Raw genomic sequence first — 20,975 nt, forward strand, 5'->3', positions numbered from 1 at the left:
AAACCTGTAATAATAAAAGAATGAAGTGATTTTGAGGATGTATCAGCAGCAACACATTACAACATCATAAAGCCAAAAAAAGGAGTCTGAACCAAGAGATTCAACAGGTGTTCCTGTTATTTTGTCCACCCCCCCTCCTGTTAACACACAACATCTACTATGAAAATAAATAATACATATATAAATAAATAAGAGGTGTGGGACTTTCCTCTTTCCAGGTGAAGCATCTTTGAAACCACAGAAGAAGAAAAAAAGAAGGGTTTTGAGTGGGATTATATAATTATAGTTTTGCCGCGTGTGTGTGTGTGTGTGTGTGTGTGTGTGTGTGTGTTTCTTATTTTTCTTATCCGAGGCCGTAATTACTGAACACATTTTGAGTGGGATTATATAATTATAGTTTTGCCGCGTGTGTGTGTGTGTGTGTGTGTGTGTGTGTGTGTGTGTGTGTGTGTGTGTGTGTGTGTGTGTGTGTTTCTTATTTTTCTTATCCGAGGCCGTAATTACTGAACACAGCCATGGGTCGTTACTCCTTTCAGCTGGCCTAATCTCACACAGGATGAATAGAAACTGTCAATCAGACGCTGCACTCAGCAGCGAGACAAGAGGGGACTGATTGCTGCTGCTGTGCTGCGGCGCGCGCGCGCGCACCCTCACGCGCGCACACGCACACTTTCCCCTCCTCCTTCGCTCCGGTGTTTCCAGCCTCTCTGCCTTCACCGACGCGCAACTAAAAACCCTCCGAAAAGAACATTTTTATGCTCATATCTGGATTTCAGGCTTTAGGAAATGCTGTTTTTTGGGGTGTTGTTGCTACTTTTGGTGCCTATATAACACGCTTGGTGCTTGGGAACCGGAGGGTCACAGGTTCAAGTCCCCGAGTGGCTGGAGAGGTGGCAGTTCCAATACCGAGATAACCTTGAGCAAGGCATCCAACAGACGTGGTGTAGCTGCATGCTCCTATTAGATACGTTAAACACAGAGGATGAACTTCACAATAAAAGTTGATTTTTGGCGTATTAGAACATTATATTTGATGTGACGTGCGTTTTTTTTACTCTAAAAATATGACGTTTGCTGTGGTTAAAAAAAAGTGAGATGTTTGCATTGTGAACTAATAACTTTCCTGTATTAAAATGATTAATTGATCACCCAGTTTGGGTTAAATCGTTAAAATAAAACCTAAAAATGTATGTTTACATGTTAATGCTTCAATAATCCTGCATAATATTTGTTGATATGACTTTTTATACTTGTAAAAGAGTATTTTAATAGCATTATGTTGCTGCTTTTACCTGATTAAACAGTCAGTGAAGACTTAATTATATCTGTTTTATTCACTTTCCATCTGTTTTTAATCCCTTCATCATGGGATGGATGAAGTAACTGTTAAATGTTATGGCAGATATGCCTTCAGGAGACTTTTTTTTATTATGAAATAATTAAATTGCTGTCGTTTTGTGATGATCTGAATGTACTTTTATGCTGAAACCACTCAGGGGGAAGATAAACTGCTGCATATGTTTTCTTTTCCTGATGATGATTTAATCTAAACTCCTTCCTTCAAACGTCAACAACGTTTTGTTTTAATAATATTTCTGCTCCACTCAAAATCCCAATTACACGCAGCCTACTGCAGATGAATGATACTAAATCCCACACAGCCAGAGTAAAAAAAAAAAAAATGCCCACAGGCCAAAAGGAAAAAACAGTTTGTTTGCACCACGCACCGCCTGCCTCCACATCCTCCACCCCCCCCCTCCCTCCTCGTGTGCGGCTGGATTGCGGCCTTGTGGAGATGAATCTGATCAATCAGATCAATCAACAGAGATTACTGTAATCCCAGAGGTCAGAGGGAGGGCACCGGGCCACTCAGAGTTCACACATCCCACACACACAAGCCCCAGACAAATCTGTGCAAGAATGGCAACCATGTGGAGTCCCAGCGAAGTGTGATTTTATGGGGAGATTCATGTTCAGATGATTTATACAAGCTGGTGCAACGTTCATTCACCCCCAGTTATGAAAATAATAATAAAAATAACAATAAAGGCAGGCATTTTATTATTTACAAATGCTGCTGTAGCCAATGAGAGCACGTTATGTCACACAGAAGCGTTTGTTTTCATTAAAAACAAATCCGTTATGAAAGAAATATAACAGCAGGTGCTTCAACTGGACGAAGCCGATTTTTATTATTTTGGTTATTGGAGGAAAATAATAAATAAATAATTCAGAATCCAGGTGCGTTTATGCAGCTTTGTTGGAATAAAACGTTAGAAATAGGAGGGGATGTAAAATACGCGCAGCTTTACGCACATTTTATGGAGTTTATCCTCCACATGAAGACACGCTGTCTTCACGGTGAAACCGCAAAGTCCTCACAAACAAATCATCCCCTCCTTCCTCCATGTTCGCAGCAGAACTTCTCCTTAACGTTCAACTTTGGTTTCTTCGCATTTTCCTGCGTTAATGTTGCACAACGTGTCTGATACATAAAGCAGATTACACAGCAGGAATAAGGAAGGGGATCAAACAACTACAATCGTGCAGAACTGTTCATTTTAACGAAATTTAACTCGTTTTTTTAAGAAATATATTGATTGTCATAAATATGAATTATTTGCAGCTGCGAAGTGTTAAAAAAAAACTTGTTTTCTAAAGTGTACAGGCTACATAACAACAATAATAATAATAATAATAGTAATAATAATAGTAATAATAATGATAAACCAATTTAGTCTCCCGTTTAATAGCTGCTATATCACAATTTGGGCCACGAAAATGTTGATAAAATCATTTTATTTTACATTTTTCCAAATATATAAGCATATATTCATATACAACACACGAAAATAATAATAATAATAAAGATTATAAAAGATGTGTAATGGAGGCTAACTCGTTTCACACAGTCTACGTGACAGAAACTATCTTTGTGGTGATTTAAAATGAAGGTTTATGATGAATAATCGCAAAACGAAGTCTTAATATCCGCGTTTCTCTCTCTGAACCACCTGCAGAGTTTAGAAATATTTATTTTACATTAATACAAACCACCGTGTGAATTATTTACACGCTGCACGAGCTCATAGTTAATGCATGTTTACTCCATGAACACTAGTGTGTGTTTTAGAACTAAACACGTGTTTTAAAGACAAATTAATAAACTGCAAAAAAAAGAAAAATTAACAAAGTTCTAATAAAATCCATAAAGAGAGAGACGTCACACCGTTTAGTTCGGTTCCTTCGTTGGGTCCGGGTTTTTTCTCGGGACTCAAAGCGTCCCGCAGGAGGATCTGGTCTCTGCCGGACTCTGCAGCCCCGTCGAGCTTCTGTGTTCCCTTCGGAGCCCAAACACATGCAGCGTTTCTTCCCAAACATCAATCAAGCTGCCCGTAATTAACTGTTTTGACCGTTAAATGTCTCGGATTTAAGGTGTTTGGAGGGTTAGTGACGCATTCAGAGTTATTTATTCGTGTGGAAAAAGAGACAAAAAGAGAGGAAAGTCCACTCAGACTTTAGATTATTTATCTAGTATGACGTCAGAGGGACAATCTGAAAATAAAGTGTTAAATTGAAGCTTTTAAGTAGTTTTTATGAGCTGAAACTCACAGTGAATGTGTCTTCATAATATGGATTAAAAGTGTTCCTTTTCTACAGTGTTTTATCATGTCTTGTTCAACTGGTTCAGTATTTTAGAGTATTTTAAAAAGTTGTTTCACCACCTTTTGGATTCAAATTGAAAAATGAACGTGGAACTGAAATTTCCCAGATGGGCCTAAACGCCACATCAACGTATATCCCTTTATGCATCTTGATTATTCACATCAAATATTTCTCAATTTCCCAACGACCCTTGTTATCCATAAAATAAATAAAAATAAACTGGGCGATATTTGAAGCATTTTGTGGAGTTATTTTTTTCTGTTTCTAAAAGGATTGGATGAATCTAGAAATTAAAAGATAACACAGATAAAAGCGCTCATATTTTCTTTTTTGATAAACTCACAAAATAATCTTAATGGGTGTGATTTGAAATAATACTTTAGGTAAAATGTATAACTTACAAATATTTAAAAAAGAAACAATAAAAAGTATTTACATAAGGTTCAGTAAAAAAAGCAACAAACGTGTTTTAGACTCATAAAGACTCGTTGAATATTAAAAACTGGATTTTCTCCATAAACAGAACCGACGTCACGCTCAGGTTCAGTCAATCTCACAATAAACCATCATTCTAATAATCCACATGATTCTGAATATATTGATGTTTAATTTTAATCTCCACTGGACTCACATGAGAAACTGCTCTGACATCAGCGCAGCGGCGTAGACTGCCACCTAGTGGTCCTGCTACGAACTGACAGAAGACAGAAGAAAACTTAAACACACAAACTTTTATTCATTTTCAACATTTAAAAAAAAAAGAAGAAGACACGTCACACACACAGAAGACAGACCGATACATTCTTGAAATCGTTTTACACTTTGACCTCGTGAGCCAACATCACATGAATGTATTTAATTCATAACTACTCGTGGTCGACTATGCAGAGAAGCTACAAACAGAATCGTTTCCTTTAAGGCCGATGCATTCAGTAGGTGTAACAAAATAAAAACACGTTGATTCAGTAGGAAGGAACGATGGGAGTCGGACGCACCTGTTGGAGGCAAGCCGGTGGAAGAAGCAGGATTTGACAGGTGAAACGAGAAACAGGACAATGAAAGGCACTTGGCGTCCCACGTGTGTGTGTTCATGTGTGTGTGTGTGCGTGTGTGTGTGTGTGTTCTGAAGGCTTCGTGAACTCAAACCAAAAGAGTTTTGATCTGAGAACACAGACAGACGTCTTCAAATGTCTCATTTTGTCGGACCGGCGGTCCAAAACCCAGAGAAAATCAAATTTAAATTTGCAAATGGGAGCCAGAGAACAATTAACATCATCTTGACCCCTGACGAATAAATCAGTAAATTGATTGAGCTGCAGATTCATTTCTGTGTTGCAATTAATCGACTGTTTGCAAATCTATTTGTACATTTCATGCAGAAAAAGTGGCAAAGCATGACAATATGTCAAAAAACATTTGCAGCTCAACGACAAAGAACTAAAACACAAGCAAGAAAAGTAGTTATTTCTAGACGCACTATTATATGTTTCACAGAAATAAAAAAACACAGTAGATTAATGCCATTTAGCTAGTTTTTCCTCAGAGAAAACCAAACAAAACTGTCACTCTTTATTATTTCTGCAAATGTTTTCCTCACAAACAACAACTGAAATAAGTTCACGTTATCCTGCATAAAATCAAACACTCAGTACCAGTCAGGGGGCAGAATATAATACAACAGGGGAGTTTTTCTTTTTTGGATGTAAAAATGTAAACCTGCAGCCTTCAGATTGGAGCTCTTTCCCCTGTACGGTGCAGATTTATATTCCTTCCTATAGATTTAAGCTGCTTAATCAATAAAGAGCCCTTGTTTACGCCTTCGCCTATGAATCATGTGGGATTCAGCTCGCACGTCAGGGAAACAGGCGGCGGTGAAGAAGGGGATCCGACTGATTTAAAGAGAGCTGCTGCCCCCTAGCGGCTCGGTAAGGTAACACACAACACACATGTTGAGGAGGAAGAGGAGGAGGAGCGGGAGGACGTTGACAAACGGTTTGCTGGGATGTTTTCGATGGTGTGAAAGCTGCAGCAGAGAATGTTTATTTGTATTTTTTGTATGCAAAATGACAAACATGTCCGACACCGAACATGACGTGGCACTAAATCACTCGCGTGGACACGTGTTCCTACTTTGTTTAACATGGTGTTTGTATGCGTGTGTGTGTGTACTTTAGGTGGAGGGGAGGGCGTTAGTCGAATCCCTGCCAGTCGCTCTGTTCGGAGTCGTACTCCAGCTCCACCCCGATGCAGCGGACTCCCTCCAGCAGCATGGGGGTCCCGTGGTGGCGGTCTGGATCAGAGACAGGAAGACGTTAAACACTTTCACTGCTTCTTCACGAAAGTGTATTTTCTGTATTAATGACTCTGTTTGCTTGATTTAATAAAGATTCTATTAAAAAAAAAAACAATTCAACACTTTCAGTTTCATACATAAGCGCCACGTGCTGCCCTCCCATATATGGAAGCATTGGTGGTTCAGTGGTAGAATTCTCGCCTGCCACGCGGGAGGCCCGGGTTCGATTCCCGGCCAATGCAACATCCTTTTTTTTTTTTTCGCCCTCGTTTCCATCACGTGAAAGACAACAGTTACAACAAACTGCTACTTTCAGTATCATAATCTTCGCGGTTCATTGTTTGATCTTTGAATTGTCAATAAAAGTGGAAAATTACCCTTTAAAATTTCCCAGAGACGAAAATGACGTCATTCATTTCGACTTCAACATGAAAAAAAAACAGTTTTTCGAAAAAGTAAAGCGTTTAATTGTTGACTAACTGCTTTACTGTTTGTTTTAAACATGCATGTGTAAAGTCATGCATATATTTATATTTATTGACATATTTTTTAAAATAGGCAATATTTGTTTAATGGCAAATTTCAAGAAAATTAATATATTTTTGAATTTCTTTTAAGACTAGCATTAACAGGAAATTTGCATTATTTTTATTTTCTAAAAAAAAAAAATGTATTAATTAAAATGTCTTGATTTAGTCTCCGCTGCCTGTCATATTACACACTGATCTGAACGCAGTAGTGCAGCGAGGAGTAACAGCAGGAGCAGAGTTTAATCCTTTGATCTGGTCGTCAGCCAGGCCTCAATTACATACAGACATCTGGAGAGTTGTTCAGGTCATGCTCTGGGAGTAGAAATAAATAAAAAAACACACATCATTCATCCCCAAACACACATGTCCACGGATATAAAACACACACACACACACACGGGCTACTATATTTACACCGGCACTAATGGACACACACATGTGCCCTCTTTACCTAATTCTCCATCTGCTGACACAAATGCCAGCTTCTAATTCAGTCTCACTGAATTTAAGAGGAGAAAATGCAAATTTGTTCTCGTCTGAGCTTTCCGACAGCAGTCACCAAAACAAACTTTGCATTTTATACAAAAAACAAGGATTATATTTCCCCATTGTTGCACTCTGTGTTTTTTTTTCAGGAGATTTTCTTTAAAAACATTAATAAAATTGTAATTTCATGATTTTATCCCCAAAAAAATGATGTAAATCAAATTTAGTTCCCTGTTTTGAAGGTGATTAATTTGTGATTTAGACACAAGTGCTGTGAAAGTGACTCAGAGTCACCACCAGGAGGCAGTAGCGCACCAGTGAAAACAGTGGAAGTTCTACTTTCTTTTTCTCACTAAAGAAATCCAGAGTCTGTTAAAGTGGCCTCACCCATGACTCTGGCGTGAACTTTGACCTTGATGCAGACGTCCTCGTTGACCTCGCTCAGCAGCAGCACCTCCTCACACAGGACGCCCTCCTGCTGGGCCATGTACTCGCACGTCACCTTCAGACCTCCTGGGAAACAGAGAGACAAAGAAGAAGAAGGGTTGGATTCCACCTTTTCTCTGTCTCGCTGCGTGATGTTTGGACGTGGATCAGAATGACACTCGACAGATGATCACGATGCATCGACAGGAGAATAAAATGATGGAAAAACACATTAAAATAAAAGATCAAACAGTCATTATAAACACACACTTTGTTATCATCAGCTGACACATGGTGTAATATAAAAGGGTGTGACAGTAAGCTGAAAGTAAAGGTCAGTGACCTTCTTCAGTTACAGGAATTTAGTGGGAACGACTCCCAGAAACATAACCGGATCACCTTTGGCCCAAATTAGCAGGTTTAGGTGGTGAGGGGGGGAAATCCGGCAAAGACACACACACACACACACACACACACACACACACACACACACACACACACACACACACACACACACACACACACACACACACACACACACACACACACACACACACACACACACACACACACACACACACACAGTTTTTATAGGGAAGCAGGAAAGTGCTTGAAAGTGGTTTTTGATCTTTATGATTCCTCAGAGATGGACTGCTGAGCTAAAACCGTCTGTTCCTGTAATCCTAAACCAGAATTACTGGCAAAGTCTTTCACATCAGGTCTGCCTTAAAAAAAAAAAAAAATACTAAACATGATTCCCCTTTGCATATTGCACTGAACGTTCTGCTCAAGAGGGATAACTTGTGATGAGCAGGTAGTACAGGGTATGGTAGAGGTAACGGTCAGGTTTAGCTTATTGCAGATATATTGGTTAATTCCTATTAATGTTACTTAGGAATCCTTAAGTATGGCTTTGACTCCTGCAGATTATTATGCTAATTTAGCTGCTTTAAGTGGTTGAGACTTCTTTTATTTATCATTTAAGCACCTGGGTCATTTATGTATTTAGACATATCCGGTAAATGATGCTCCACCTCTACCTTCACGGTGAATCCTCCAAAAAAGTGTTTGTTTGGCAATAATCCGCTGCAATCCAGGCAAGCTTGTGGTGTGAAGGTTGCATATTAAACTCTTAGCGGTCGTCCTTCAGGGGAGCGCTAACCGCGATATTTATAAACCTAACCGGCGCTAATTTAGGGGAAAAAGATCAAGAGGAGAATTTTCTGCAGCGCTCTTCATATTTTCGAGAGCTTCTCTCAGATAGCGTCCTCATCCTCTCACCCTCGGGTGCCGGCGTGATGTCTGTGATCCGGAGGTGTGGGCTGGGCACGGGTGCCGGACACACGTCCTTCCCCAGAGCCGGCACATCGGGCAAGGTGAACACCACCTCGTAGCGGTGCTGCGTCTTCAGGAAGCCCACCTGCATCGAGGGAGAGAGGTTCAGAGAGTGGGAGGAAAAACAATGGCCGTCTTTCTCTCGCCAACAAACGTTGGACTAATCCGTCCGTAACATAGGGAGAGGGATTTATAGAGGAGGGGAACAGGCTTTGTTTGGCATAGAGAAGTCTATTACAGCTAAATAAATAAAGGCTTAGTTCCTAGGAGAAACGTGGATAAGTAATTCTCATAAGCACCCCTTTAAGGGAGCCCTCTAATTTAAATCATTAGTTATTGCTCTGGTGATCTTAATCTCCCTCACCTCTGCCAAATTGGCAATTTTAGCCCGACCTCCTGGCTTTCAATCAGCTCCAAAATCTTCCAATAACGCTAATCCCACGTGAAAAGATTTGTTAATAATGAAAACTTGTTCACGGTTTCATGAATTTACAACGAAAGCAATCAGTTACAGCCCTGTGCAGGATCATCCATCAGGTCGTCCAATCAGGCGGAGCAAATAAACTGAAAAAGAAAGAAATAGAAACCAGGTTCCAAACTCTGCACAGTTCATGTAAAACATTTAAAAAAAGGACGTGAGAACAAAAGGAAGTGAGAGTGGAGCAAAGACAGAATTATCACAGAAAGAAGTGAAGCCTCACAGAGGAGTCAGGATGAGAAAAAGAGACGGAGGGGAAGCGCTTGCAAGGGCCGATAAGCCGAAAGCGCCTCCAGCTAGAGGCAGCGAACGGCAGCCTCGGCCCCACACGACCCCCCCTGGTTAAAGCAGAGCCTGCAAACAGCATGCAGGGAGACAGTGAGAGAGGCAACGCTGCAGAGAACAACAATAATCACTCTGTGAGAGTCCCACGCACTGTGAACTGCCTCCGACTGAAAAGAATAACTGATTTCATATGAATTTCATGCTGCAGACCTGAGATCTGCATCAGCGATGGAGACCAAGAAGTGATAACCGATATTGAAGTTAGTCGCCAATTGGACGTCTGGTTTACGAGCGCACACTGCTGAGCTCATCCAAAAGATGTGATAGAACAACCCAGAGAGGAATCATTCACCCGGAACAATGGTGCAATTCTTTGCTCAACTTGAGGGGAAGTGCACGTTTTCAGTGTATTAATGAATGTGCAACACTAGAGATCCTTACAGCTGTTCCCAGCATATCAAATGAAGGTTGGTGTGATTATTATTATCATGTCTAAATTAAAGTCATAACACGTCGTAACACGCTAGTTGTTGCACAACTTTCATCATTACTACGGTATGCAAGTGTTTCATTCTGGTTCCTGTCAGCGCTCTTATTATGCAAATGTGCCATCTTTTTAGTAAATTGTTGTCTAATAACACATCCCAGAAGACACGAAGCAACATTAGCATTTATTGTAATAATGTTTTTGTCCACCTGATGACTTTAAGACCAATATTCGCTGTCCTTTTAGCTCCGTTTTGGTCACCACCACCAACTCCTGGGAGGAATATCGGGCTCTATAGCTGCTAAATGTTCCTCTACGTTCACCAGCTAGTCGCTAACTGTGTCTGTGTTGCGTTTGGTGCAAAGAAAATGAACAAAAACAGTAAAGATGGGGACCATAAATCAGTATAGCTGAAGAGAACAAGCTCCACCTTTCACATTACACACAGTGATTAGATCCATGGTCAGTATAATGATATTAATCCGTCCTTTAAAGCAGCTCTAAACACCAGTGTAGCCACGTCAATGTCCCTTCTCTGCAGTGTTTCCTGGAGGCAAACACACAGCCTCGCCACATCATTAACCCTCACCGTGATCCGGTTACACAGTAATCTGATTACTGCTAATGTGCATGTAAACCTATAAAAATAGCCCTTTAACAATGACATATATCTGACACAAAAGGTACAACTGCAATCTGCTAAACCACCTTAAAAAGCCTCTGTCTGGCTTTAGTGACGTGATGCTGAAATATTCCACCTGGAGCTCTGACAAAGCAATAAACGTGAGTTGTGGTGCGTTATTGTCCCGAGTCACACAAATAATTAGAATTGGCCTGTGCAGCGACACTTCTTCAGCCGATCCCTGCAGCACCGACGGCTGCTCATTTCCATCCCGCCGCTTTAAATCAGACACACACACACACACACACACACACACACACACACACACACACACACACACACACACACACACACACAGAAACACACACACACACACACACAGAAACATAGAGAGGGATTGTGTTGTTGCCATGTGACCCCCGCCTGCACTGACATACAGACTCTGTGAAAATACGAGTGACCTTAATCAAAACTGGTATTCATACAGCTGCTGCGTGCATACCGCACTCCAACCCATACACTCCCACCTCATCGCTGGTCTGTAGAAACTCCTGTGGCCATTTCCATAGCAACACCCCCCCCACCACCACCACCACCACCCACCCCCCTCTCAGCTCCACGATGCCCGGGCTGACAGCACTCTGTGCCCAATCTCAAGCGCACTTAAAGGAGCTTGGAGAAAAACACTGTAACTGTGAAGGTCACCGCCAAGTTTGTAGTCCATCTACGCGGCGCACACACGCAGCTTTTGGAGCAAATTGATTTGGCTGTGAATTCGGTTCAAAGCCTGGAAAAGGCTTAGTTACAGCGAGCGTGTACAGAACATTCCTTTGAGATTTTGGTATATATATATATATAGAAATAGTAGAAGAACCTGAAATTGGTGTCTATTGAGGCAGATATGGCATTCGAGTTTAGTGCGATTCAACCTGGGAAAGTCACATTTACATTTAAATCCATTATAAATCCAAACAAAAGAAAAAGAGTGGTTGAATTTAACAACTAAAGTGAGATTGTTAGGTTTATTTCAGTGAAAGTAAAAAGAGAAGTCATTCTGTAATATTAATACAACAAACTTGCTCGAGATGCATTTGATGTTGTGTTCCAGCCACTGGAATAAAAACAAATCCAAGCTTGGCTTTGGAATTGTTTTCACATTAGGAGCAATTATTCACCTCAATGTTGTTTTTAGTGTCCTCCTCCAACAACTAAAAACCAGACTCAGAGTCTAAGAGCAGCTCTGAGCCAACGTCAGCACTCTAACGTACTTCTTACTGTTTAATAGCTATAATGTTTATCATGGCATCCATCATTGTTTAGTGTACTATAATGCTAACATTAGCCCAGAGGCTGATGGGAAGCTCATTCATTTTGCATGTATTTGGCAGGCGGCAACTTCCGGTGCTTAAAAGTGAAGCCCACACTGAAGCGCCTTTATGTTGCATTCTCTCTTCTGGCCATCGGGGGGCGACTCCTCTGGTTGCCAAAAGAAGTCGTAATGTATAAAAGTCTTGATTTATTATCTCATGATGATCGCATGATGTCCATTTAGTCAATTATGGTCCATTTAGAGTCAAATAGACGATAAAAAACAGGGTATCCTTTAGGGCTGATCCACCCGTCGCTCCTCCGCAGTCCAAATATGGTCACTTCCCCTTCACTGGTTGCAAAAATTCCCAGATGGCAAAGACCAAAATGCCGAACTGAAGTCCACAAACCAGTGGTTGACGCCACCACGACATGCAACTCTTCATTAGCATCAGCTAAAAACTAATCAATAGTCACTGATCGTCCATTTGTGACACAGAAGTTCGGGTTTTCTCGGAGCAGATGGGCCCTTCTGTTGCCGTCGCTTGGCTCCTAAGTTGAGCTCCTCCGGGGTTTACCAGCAGAGAGCGGATGGGAAGTCTGATATCATTGTTCTGTGCCTTTAGAGCCGACGGAGGAGATTAAGGGTGATGAGAAAAGACTTTAATCTTCTCCTGGATGTTTCGCAGATAAAAGCCCGTCAATGCTCGTTGAAACCGAGAACACTGTCCCGCTAGATCAAAGAGTTACCTTCGAATATTTTTATCCAGCGCATGGAAACACGGCACCGAGGGAAGTAGTGGAGCGCCTAATTATGACCAAGTACAAGACGTTCAGGTGCAGTGGGCTGGAAACGACTTTAATATCTGCTTGGTGATAAATCTGTTTACATCTCTAGTATTTAGCCAATCAATTTGAAGGAGAAATGTTATAAATATGGTCCCTTTGCTTCCATGTTAATCAGCATTTCGGGGGTTTTAATTGCACGTTTTGATGGTGAATCTGTTCCACCCAGACATTATAACCCTGGCAGGAACATCGACTTGGACTTGGACTTCGACCGCGGTACATGGTGTCCAGGAAGCAGATGGGGACTGAATAATGTCTGCAGGCTGGGCAGAAACTACTTCAGAACACGTTCTGATCCAAGGGAGCATGTGAAGACGCCAGCTTGGCGGAACAGATGATGGTTATCTATTACAGACATTTACAGTATTTTTTGCTGCATTTACATAAATACAGGACACACGATCACAAAATGTTCTCAAACATTTAACCTTCAGGAATCCAAGAAAAATGAAACTCACCTTGACCATGAAGTTGCCGTCGTCCTCCGGAGTCACCATGACGACGGAGTCGTGCAGCTTCTCGTCGAAGTGGACATGTGACGGGGCTCCGGCGGCGGCGGGGGGTTCCTCTGAGAAACGGACGCCTCCTGTCTTCGCACAACCTGAGCGAGAGACGAGGAAGAGCCGCTCGAGGTCAAGACACGGACAGAAACACTCACCGGGATTCTCGTAAAAAGCCGTGTTAAAACCTTCCTTTCTGTGACATAATGGAGCACTTTACCAAGGCCATCACTCAGACCTGTGAAGGCCTGGAAGTACACGCATCTACGAACACATCCAGTCCATGAAGGACAAAGGTGGAGGAAAAGAGCTCAAAAAGGCAAAGTACAGGAAAGAGGAGGGGAAACAAATAAGGAGAAATGGGTTTTAACGGAGATAAATAGTAGAAATGTTGCAGAAACTTGGCCGTCTGCAGGAATAACAAACAATGAGATTACATTACAAAGTCTCCACAGGCTCCCACTCTCAAAAATAAAAGCAGGTTTAGGCTTACAAGCTCAACATATTATTTCCCTTCAGGTTTGCACTCCTGCGACTACGGAGGCTCGCCGATATTTATTCTTCTCCCGCTCGGCGATCACTCTCGGTGTGAGCGAATGGAAACTTTCAACACTCCTCCCCCCCCAAAAAACAATAACTCTCTTCGACAACAAACAATCTGTTTGAATTTGGGCTCAAAAAGGGGCTTTTCGGCTGCGATTATAGAGCATCACCTTCTCAAACCTCAAACATGAACGGGAAGCACAACAAAAAGACACGGATAAACGCTTCATTTACGTAACCTTTCAAACGGTTGTTAAATGCCTTAAACCTTTAATACATGAACTAAATTCAACATGAACTACAAAAGCAATCATGTTCCTTATCGCCACTTATTCTCAGTGCATTCAAAAGCCTTTAAAAGATGCTCCAATCAGCGATATGGCCGGCGTGCTCAAGCTTTGGTTTGGAGCCAATATCGCCGCCTGCCAACCACATCAACGGAGCGCTTGTATCCGGCTCTGATTTCAAGTCCCTAAAAATACATTTAACAGGTACATTTTTAATTCAGGAGGCGAGATATAACACTGGAACACCGAACAAGGCTGGGGCAGAAGATTTAAAATTTACATTTTCTCATTTAAAGAGTGATGACCGGATACAAGTATGGTTTAGTGAGTTATTATGATGCACCTTTTATATGCTCTAAACACTTTAAAGGCCCAGAATAAAGACCGCTTAATAAATACCTGCATGTTTTAACTTTAATCTTCAGTACATAGTTTTGAAACAAAGTTTTCAGGAACTATAACTCCGGTTTAAACTTGAATCAGGTATTCTTGCCAACCTGACAGTTGGGGAGATTTTATTCTCTCTTTAGTTTTTCCAAAAAAAGAAGAAAAAAGCTTGGAGTTGGTATATGCCTCTCTTCTTCTCTTCACATTTATTGGCAGAGGCATTCCTTCCCCTCCATGCCTGAACCAGAAATACTCCTTTAAATCAAACGTGAGGTTTTTTTGGTCAAAAGAGGACGATTTGACTTTCTCTGCCAAGGTGAAACCGGGACCATCTGTATTAATAACAATGCAATGCATTCATCTTAGAGATCAAACCAATAGAAACATAATGAATATCTTATTAAAAAAAACCAACAAACCAGCAGCTGAAGCTTAAACTCAACTGTACGTCTCTAACCAACCCTGCCTTCCTCTGACTGAAGAGCCAGGTCTACTGTGTGTAACCGCACCAATGCATTTAATTTAATTAAAAAGCTGAATGCATGGAGCCATTACTGCCTCACATGGGCCCAGTTCCATTAAACTTTTACACACACTCATATTAGAGATTAGAAATCCTCGCAAGCAATCCAGGTCACAATAATGAGTTCAGGAGTTACATAATGTTATATAAATATATATATAAATATATATATATGGGGTTATATTACAATGCTGTTTAATATGTAAAGCTGTAGGCTGCATACAAAAGATAGTGCAGCCTGAAAAACACTTTGCAATATTAACAATATCCCGTGGTGGATGTTCCGATTAAAGATATATAAAACGCAATATACCCAGCCTCTCCCAAATCCTGATCACAGATAACAAGAGTCACAGTGGGTTAATATCGGAAAATCAGTTTTCTTTTCCTCACAATGTGCCTTTCTTTTCACGTATTAAAGTCAATTATTATTTATGGCTCTTTCGGCATCACACATTACTAATAATTACGTTAAAATACTATTTTTCCTCCGAGAGAAGAAAAGACTCTCCTGATGACTGGATCCAGAGTACGAGACTTAATCTCCGTCATCACATCACATGACCTGTTATTTAAAGTCACCAGTGCTGCTATAAGAGGCTTTTTTTTTTTTTTTTTTTTTGCTCGTATGAACTCTAGAAGTTTCTAACGTGTGATGCTATGATGCCTCAGTCAGTCTAACTGTGCAGCTACATCATGGCTGCTGCTTCTCTAATAATAATAATTCTCTAATTCTAACCCCGTAACACAATAAAGCTTAAGTATCTGTGCTGAAATGTTCTTTGCTTGGTCGTTATATTATCTTAATGTAATAGTATTAAATAATTACACGGTTTGCTCGGGGTTGCTTTGCAGTTATACTCTCATCGCCCACTTCCAATTTGCTTTTTAGTTGTTAACTTCCATGTTACCCCTGCAGCACAATGTAATGACCTCATTTAATGGCCGTTCCTTTTATAATGACTTGCTGTGTCTTTGTTTTCAGTTATTATTATTGGTGCAGAGCTGATTGTGGATTTATTAACATCTGCTACATATCGCTCATCTTTTTGTGTCTTGGAAGTAAAATTCAAAACATCTCCTCTCTATTATCACCATTACGGTTATTAATTAGTGAGCTGGCCACACATATCCGTCACGGTCACCTTCGACTGCAGCCATTTAAAGTTTAAAGAGTTTATATTTGGTGTAATTGCAGCTAAACGAAGCAGCAGAGCTCTCGGCCAAACCTCTGTGTCAGGCTCATTACCACGATACTGAGACCTTTTTACGTGGGTCGGATAATCCCGAGGCAGCGCCAGAAGCAGACAAACACACCCACTTAACCTCTCCGTAGTAGCAGACCACATGATCACACGCACGCATGTGCTCACACAAACAAACACACACACGCACAACCCCGATGAACCGGCTGATTTCACATTAATCCCCATCTACTTCTGGCCGTTCCACTAATCTGCCCGTCAGTATATCTGCCTCTGCTCTGCTGGATGTCACTGTGCTCCGTCACATCATCTCGTTGGGTTTTGGATCGATGCATCGTGTTGGACATCGGAACACGTTCGCTCCTCCCTGAACCGCCAACCATGGCTGCATTTAACTTCCTGTTTGAGACAAACTCTCACAACAAACACACCTGGGACTCAAGTATAACACAAATTAAATTATGTTAAATCTAGTACACTTCTTGCCACCCTCAAGGTTAGATAGATATATCAGTGACAACTCCCATGCAATATGGTCGGTTATATTAACTAAGTCATGACAAACGTGTCCCCTCTCGCCTTTAACTCGTTTGCTTGCGTTCCTCGCTTGTGTTTCTCCTCTAAAGCGTTTCTCTCAGTGTCTCTCAGCTCCGCTGCTGATTCAACATGCCCGATCGACCAAAAGGCCTCTGACGAGGGCAGAGCGCCAGCGGTGCAGGACACAAACTAGGGCGACCGACACTCACCGACGGCCCACGGCCTTCAGTTCAACCACGGCTGTCCTCAGCGTTTCCTGTTCTCGCTCAAAGTAATGACACGTTTTTTATCTACTTGGTCGATGGTTTTCAAAAAGCTAAGAAAATTACTAAATAAATTCCTAAAATACCTTTATTCTCCCAAAAGGTGGCAACACATTCCCGCCTCATCTCGCAAACAAACGCTCTTATTGTGAAATTTCAGTCGACCCCAGACGCACGAAAGAAATACAAACAGGAAGTCAATAGAGAGGCTTGGAAGGCGGTTCATTCAGTGACCTTCTCCTTGAAGGCAACAAATACCCATAACCCCCCTGGGGAGGAGATGGAGCACATTCACGGTCGTAATGAAAATGTCATCGACAGCTCTCTGGCAGGTTCCGTCTCTTCCAGTGATTTCATTCAGCCCTTCCCTGATTTTGAGGAAATTAATTTGCTTGCCGTCGCAAAAAAAATCTATCAGAGCTGCTGACGTACACTCAGTTTCAACACACCCTTCACCCTCAGAAAACCCAGCCCACAGGACAAATCGATTGTGAATATTGATTATCCTTCCCAGGATGTCTCAGAGGTAGAAAGATTAATGTGGGCTTCTAAAACACAATAAATTAATCTGTCATCCTGGGTTTTTTTTCTTTGTATTGCAACAGCAAAGCCCTTCTAATAAACTTTCAATCCAGGGGAAAGATTACAGGAAGTTTAATTCACATGCAGCGGCAGATTATAGGATGCAGCTATAAACACTTACATGTGCAGGAAACTTGCATCACTACATTGTTGCTTTGAGCTACATCTTATTCCCCATATGCACCTTAATCTTTATGTTTATTTTTTATAATCGTTCCAGAGAACGACCTTTAAATATGAAAAGTCGGCGTGCATCGCAGTAATTGCAACAGGCGATAATACAAATGTAAAAGAAAACTCACTCTTCTTCGCAGCAGCCATGTCACAGGAATTGGTCCGGTACCGACACACTTGGACACACACTGTCACAGCGTTGTCATCTCAGCCGTCTGACCTCAGAACAACCCTGTAAAAACAAGTTAGGATAGACAGACGATGAGGAGGAGGAGGAGGAGGAGGAGGAGGAGGGGGGCGTTTAACAAACGTAAAAGACAGGCGATGATTAGATCAGCCGAAGAGCGAGATAAGGAGGAAGGTAAAGGTCGAACGAAAGCAGGGGGGGGAATAAACATGGCTCGCCATATTAAGCCTCCCGATGTGTCGTTCTGTCTGAATGCGTGACCCCAGGTTAGCCTGTACTTCGGCCGAGAGCACAGCTGTGCAGCACCGGCAGTACCGCAGACTCCCAGCAGAGACTTCAATTAGAGGGGGGGGAACAACAAAAACAGTCTAAGAGGATTACCTACGGGGACGGAGCTGCTGCTGCTGCTCGTGGGCTTCACACAGATGTTCATCAAATCTCTGGCAGTCGCTGAAGATACATTTATACGAAAATAAAGGAATTAAATGACAACCGACTCGTGTGCAGTCTGACCGCCCAGAGCTGTAACTCTGCTTCATAAAATAAAACAGATAAAAGCGTTTTATGACTACAAATAACAACTGACACACTGGCGTCACCACCAACTATGCTTGGCTTGGTGAATACAGAGTATGTGTGAAGCAGGAATATGTTTCCTCTCTGGTCTCAGCACAGATAGTTACATAGAATGTATGTTATTCCAAAGAGCCTTGGAAATGTAGTTCCAAAAGACCAACTTTGTCACGTCTGACCTTGTTCTGAGAAATCTGTCATTCCTTCTGGTATAAGCGTTTCATAAATGTCCCTTTTACACACTTTCTGACAGGAATCACTTCCATCTGTGAGAACAGAGGTTTTGCACTTCCTTCTTTTAATGTAGCAAGCCTGGGAACGAAGCCAGCGAGGATCTTTTTAACGCTTTTCTCGCTGCAGCACGGGAGGGACGGGCAACAGAATAAATGTCACATCCACTAAGTATAGGGTCGGAATCAGGGAATGGTCCACTTCTAACAATATCGGTGCCGTTTTAGGGCGGCTAAATGGGTCGCTATGTTTAGAAAACCACCTTTGAGAGCCGCGAGGCTGACAAATACAGAGTTTTAGATAACCTGGTTAAACCACTGGCTTGTTTACAACCTGTCAAATCATCCGCTTGTGCTTCTGGAGTCAGCTGTTACGTAGACGGCGATAATGAATGCACTGCAGGATGCTTCCTTCAACAGCAATCTTTTAAAAGGGGGCGAGAGCACCGGATTTAATTTACATGCACGGCCACCTTATCTAAATCCCGTGGCCCGACCACGCGCTGCTGCTGCTGCTGCTGCTGCTGCTGCTGCTGACGGCTCTCGCTCAGCTCTGTGCCACACAGCTGACAAATTAAAATCACAGATGCCACGCGGAGACGCAGCAACAGGTTCTCGTCCCTCGCTGTGAATTTATGCTTGTTATTTTTTGAGGGGAAAGTGAATTAATCACCTCCGTGTGAGACTTGGAAACATAACAGTCACCATGACAGTTGATGTCATATATTAACGATGCTTTAGCAAATGTATGATGGTTTAAGTCATTTTTAAGCAAAAACGCAGAAAGAAATCCTCCATAAATGCATCATTTTATCATGAAAAACTGAATATATTTGAGTCCAGAGTGTTATTTTCTGGCATTTTGTAGAGAAAACAGATTAAATGAATGTAACACTGTTAACCCCTACACAGTATATGTAGCCCTTATTCTATATGAGCTGTGCACACCAACTCATACTTATTTATTTATTCTATATGAGACTTTGATGTTGTTTACAATGTAAACTAATTAAGTAGTTTACATATTAGTCTATTTACAATGTCTTACCCTCCTCTTACACATCTTTCACATATATGTATTCCTAACAAACACCCAACCATGTAATACATGACAGCATTACTACATTTTTCTTTACATCAGTGGGCAGTTCACATATCTCTTGTCAGTTTATTGAGCGTATATAGCAATGCAATTACTGCTAATCCAAATAATTAACCCTTTAAAACAATATCCTTGATATATATGCTCAGTTTTATGGTAATTAAGCTCCCGTAGTATCATTATATTAATTATGCACATATAAAAAAATGAAAAAAGGTTGAAATAATCACCCATGTAAAAAAACAAAACGTAGTTTAAATAAAGCTTTGGTAACATTGACAATAACGTTTCCTACACATAGCAGGAAGAGTGTTTGACACAGCCAGACAGAGTTAAATAATGTGCACTAGAGCACAAACACATTAGCCAGTTAGCTGTCTGGGTTTGTTGGTTCCCCTTAAAAACAAAAAACAAAAAAAGTTGTCGCGTTAGCTGTCACATTTCTTTTGTTTTGTTGAGCTTACCTTATTATATTTGCCTCTCGTAAGGCTAACCGAGCAGATATTCTCCGTCCGTCCGGTCCTGAGTCCGGGTAGTAACGTTACCAGCAGCGAGACCAAAACAAACACTAGTAGAAACCTCCTCTCTCCTCCTCCTCCTCCTTCTTCTTCTCTGCTTACACTTTCTCCGTCGTCAATTTCCGCGTTTGATCACGTGGTTTTGGCCGCGGGTCCTCGCGCGCTGCTAGCCGTACACTCAGCCGTTTGTTTTCCCCTCTACAGATGTTTGAATATCACGGACACCTGACCCGATCCTCTCCGCTGTCCGTGCTGCGTTTCCGCCGAGGAAGGGAGGATCTGGTTGTAATGCAGCTCTCTCTCTCTCCCTCCCGCTCTCTGTCGCCGTTCACCAGTCAGCTAATGTAGTCGAATGGCGCCATCTACTGGTGCTTTGTGTGCATACAAGTGACGTATCTGTCTTTACTCGAGTAATATATTACGTTTTTAACTTGATAATTTGATATTGTAAATTGTATTTGCACAGATATAAGGTAACAAACAACTATATCGATTTTTGAATTCCAGAATTATCAGAAATCTTTCAAATCAAAAAACGAACTGAAATAATTATTAAAAAGCTCGAACTCTTATCTTTATTTTTATTTATAGATTTATTT

General features: G+C 41.4%; 1 protein-coding gene across 1 annotated transcript; it reads right to left on the reverse strand.

Moving 5' to 3' along the window:
* Nucleotides 1-5,704: 5,704 nt before the first annotated feature.
* adisspb (adipose secreted signaling protein b) lies at nucleotides 5,705-20,644 on the reverse strand. Its single transcript, XM_084002964.1, has 6 exons — nucleotides 20,323-20,644; nucleotides 17,895-17,998; nucleotides 13,224-13,366; nucleotides 8,683-8,821; nucleotides 7,363-7,488; nucleotides 5,705-5,956 (listed from the first exon to the last, which is right to left on the reverse strand). Exons 2-6 carry the CDS (start codon nucleotides 17,911-17,913, stop codon nucleotides 5,856-5,858), a joined length of 528 nt encoding a protein of 175 aa, XP_083859090.1. The 5' UTR covers nucleotides 17,914-17,998; nucleotides 20,323-20,644; the 3' UTR covers nucleotides 5,705-5,855.
* Between the last annotated feature and the right edge of the window lie 331 nt (nucleotides 20,645-20,975).

The sequence above is a fragment of the Eutrigla gurnardus genome (genome assembly GCF_963514095.1).
Source record: "Eutrigla gurnardus genome assembly, chromosome: 23".
NCBI classification, from domain to species: Eukaryota; Metazoa; Chordata; class Actinopteri; order Perciformes; family Triglidae; genus Eutrigla; species Eutrigla gurnardus.

Bases quoted from the DNA above. Each gene is read 5' to 3' on its own strand.
- adisspb (XM_084002964.1), bottom strand. The intron at 8,822-13,223 runs GTGAGTTTCATT...CCCTCGATGCAG, and splicing joins ACGGCAACTTCATGGTCAAG to GTGGGCTTCCTGAAGACGCA. The intron at 5,957-7,362 runs GTGAGGCCACTT...TCTCTGATCCAG, and splicing joins AGTTCACGCCAGAGTCATGG to ACCGCCACCACGGGACCCCC.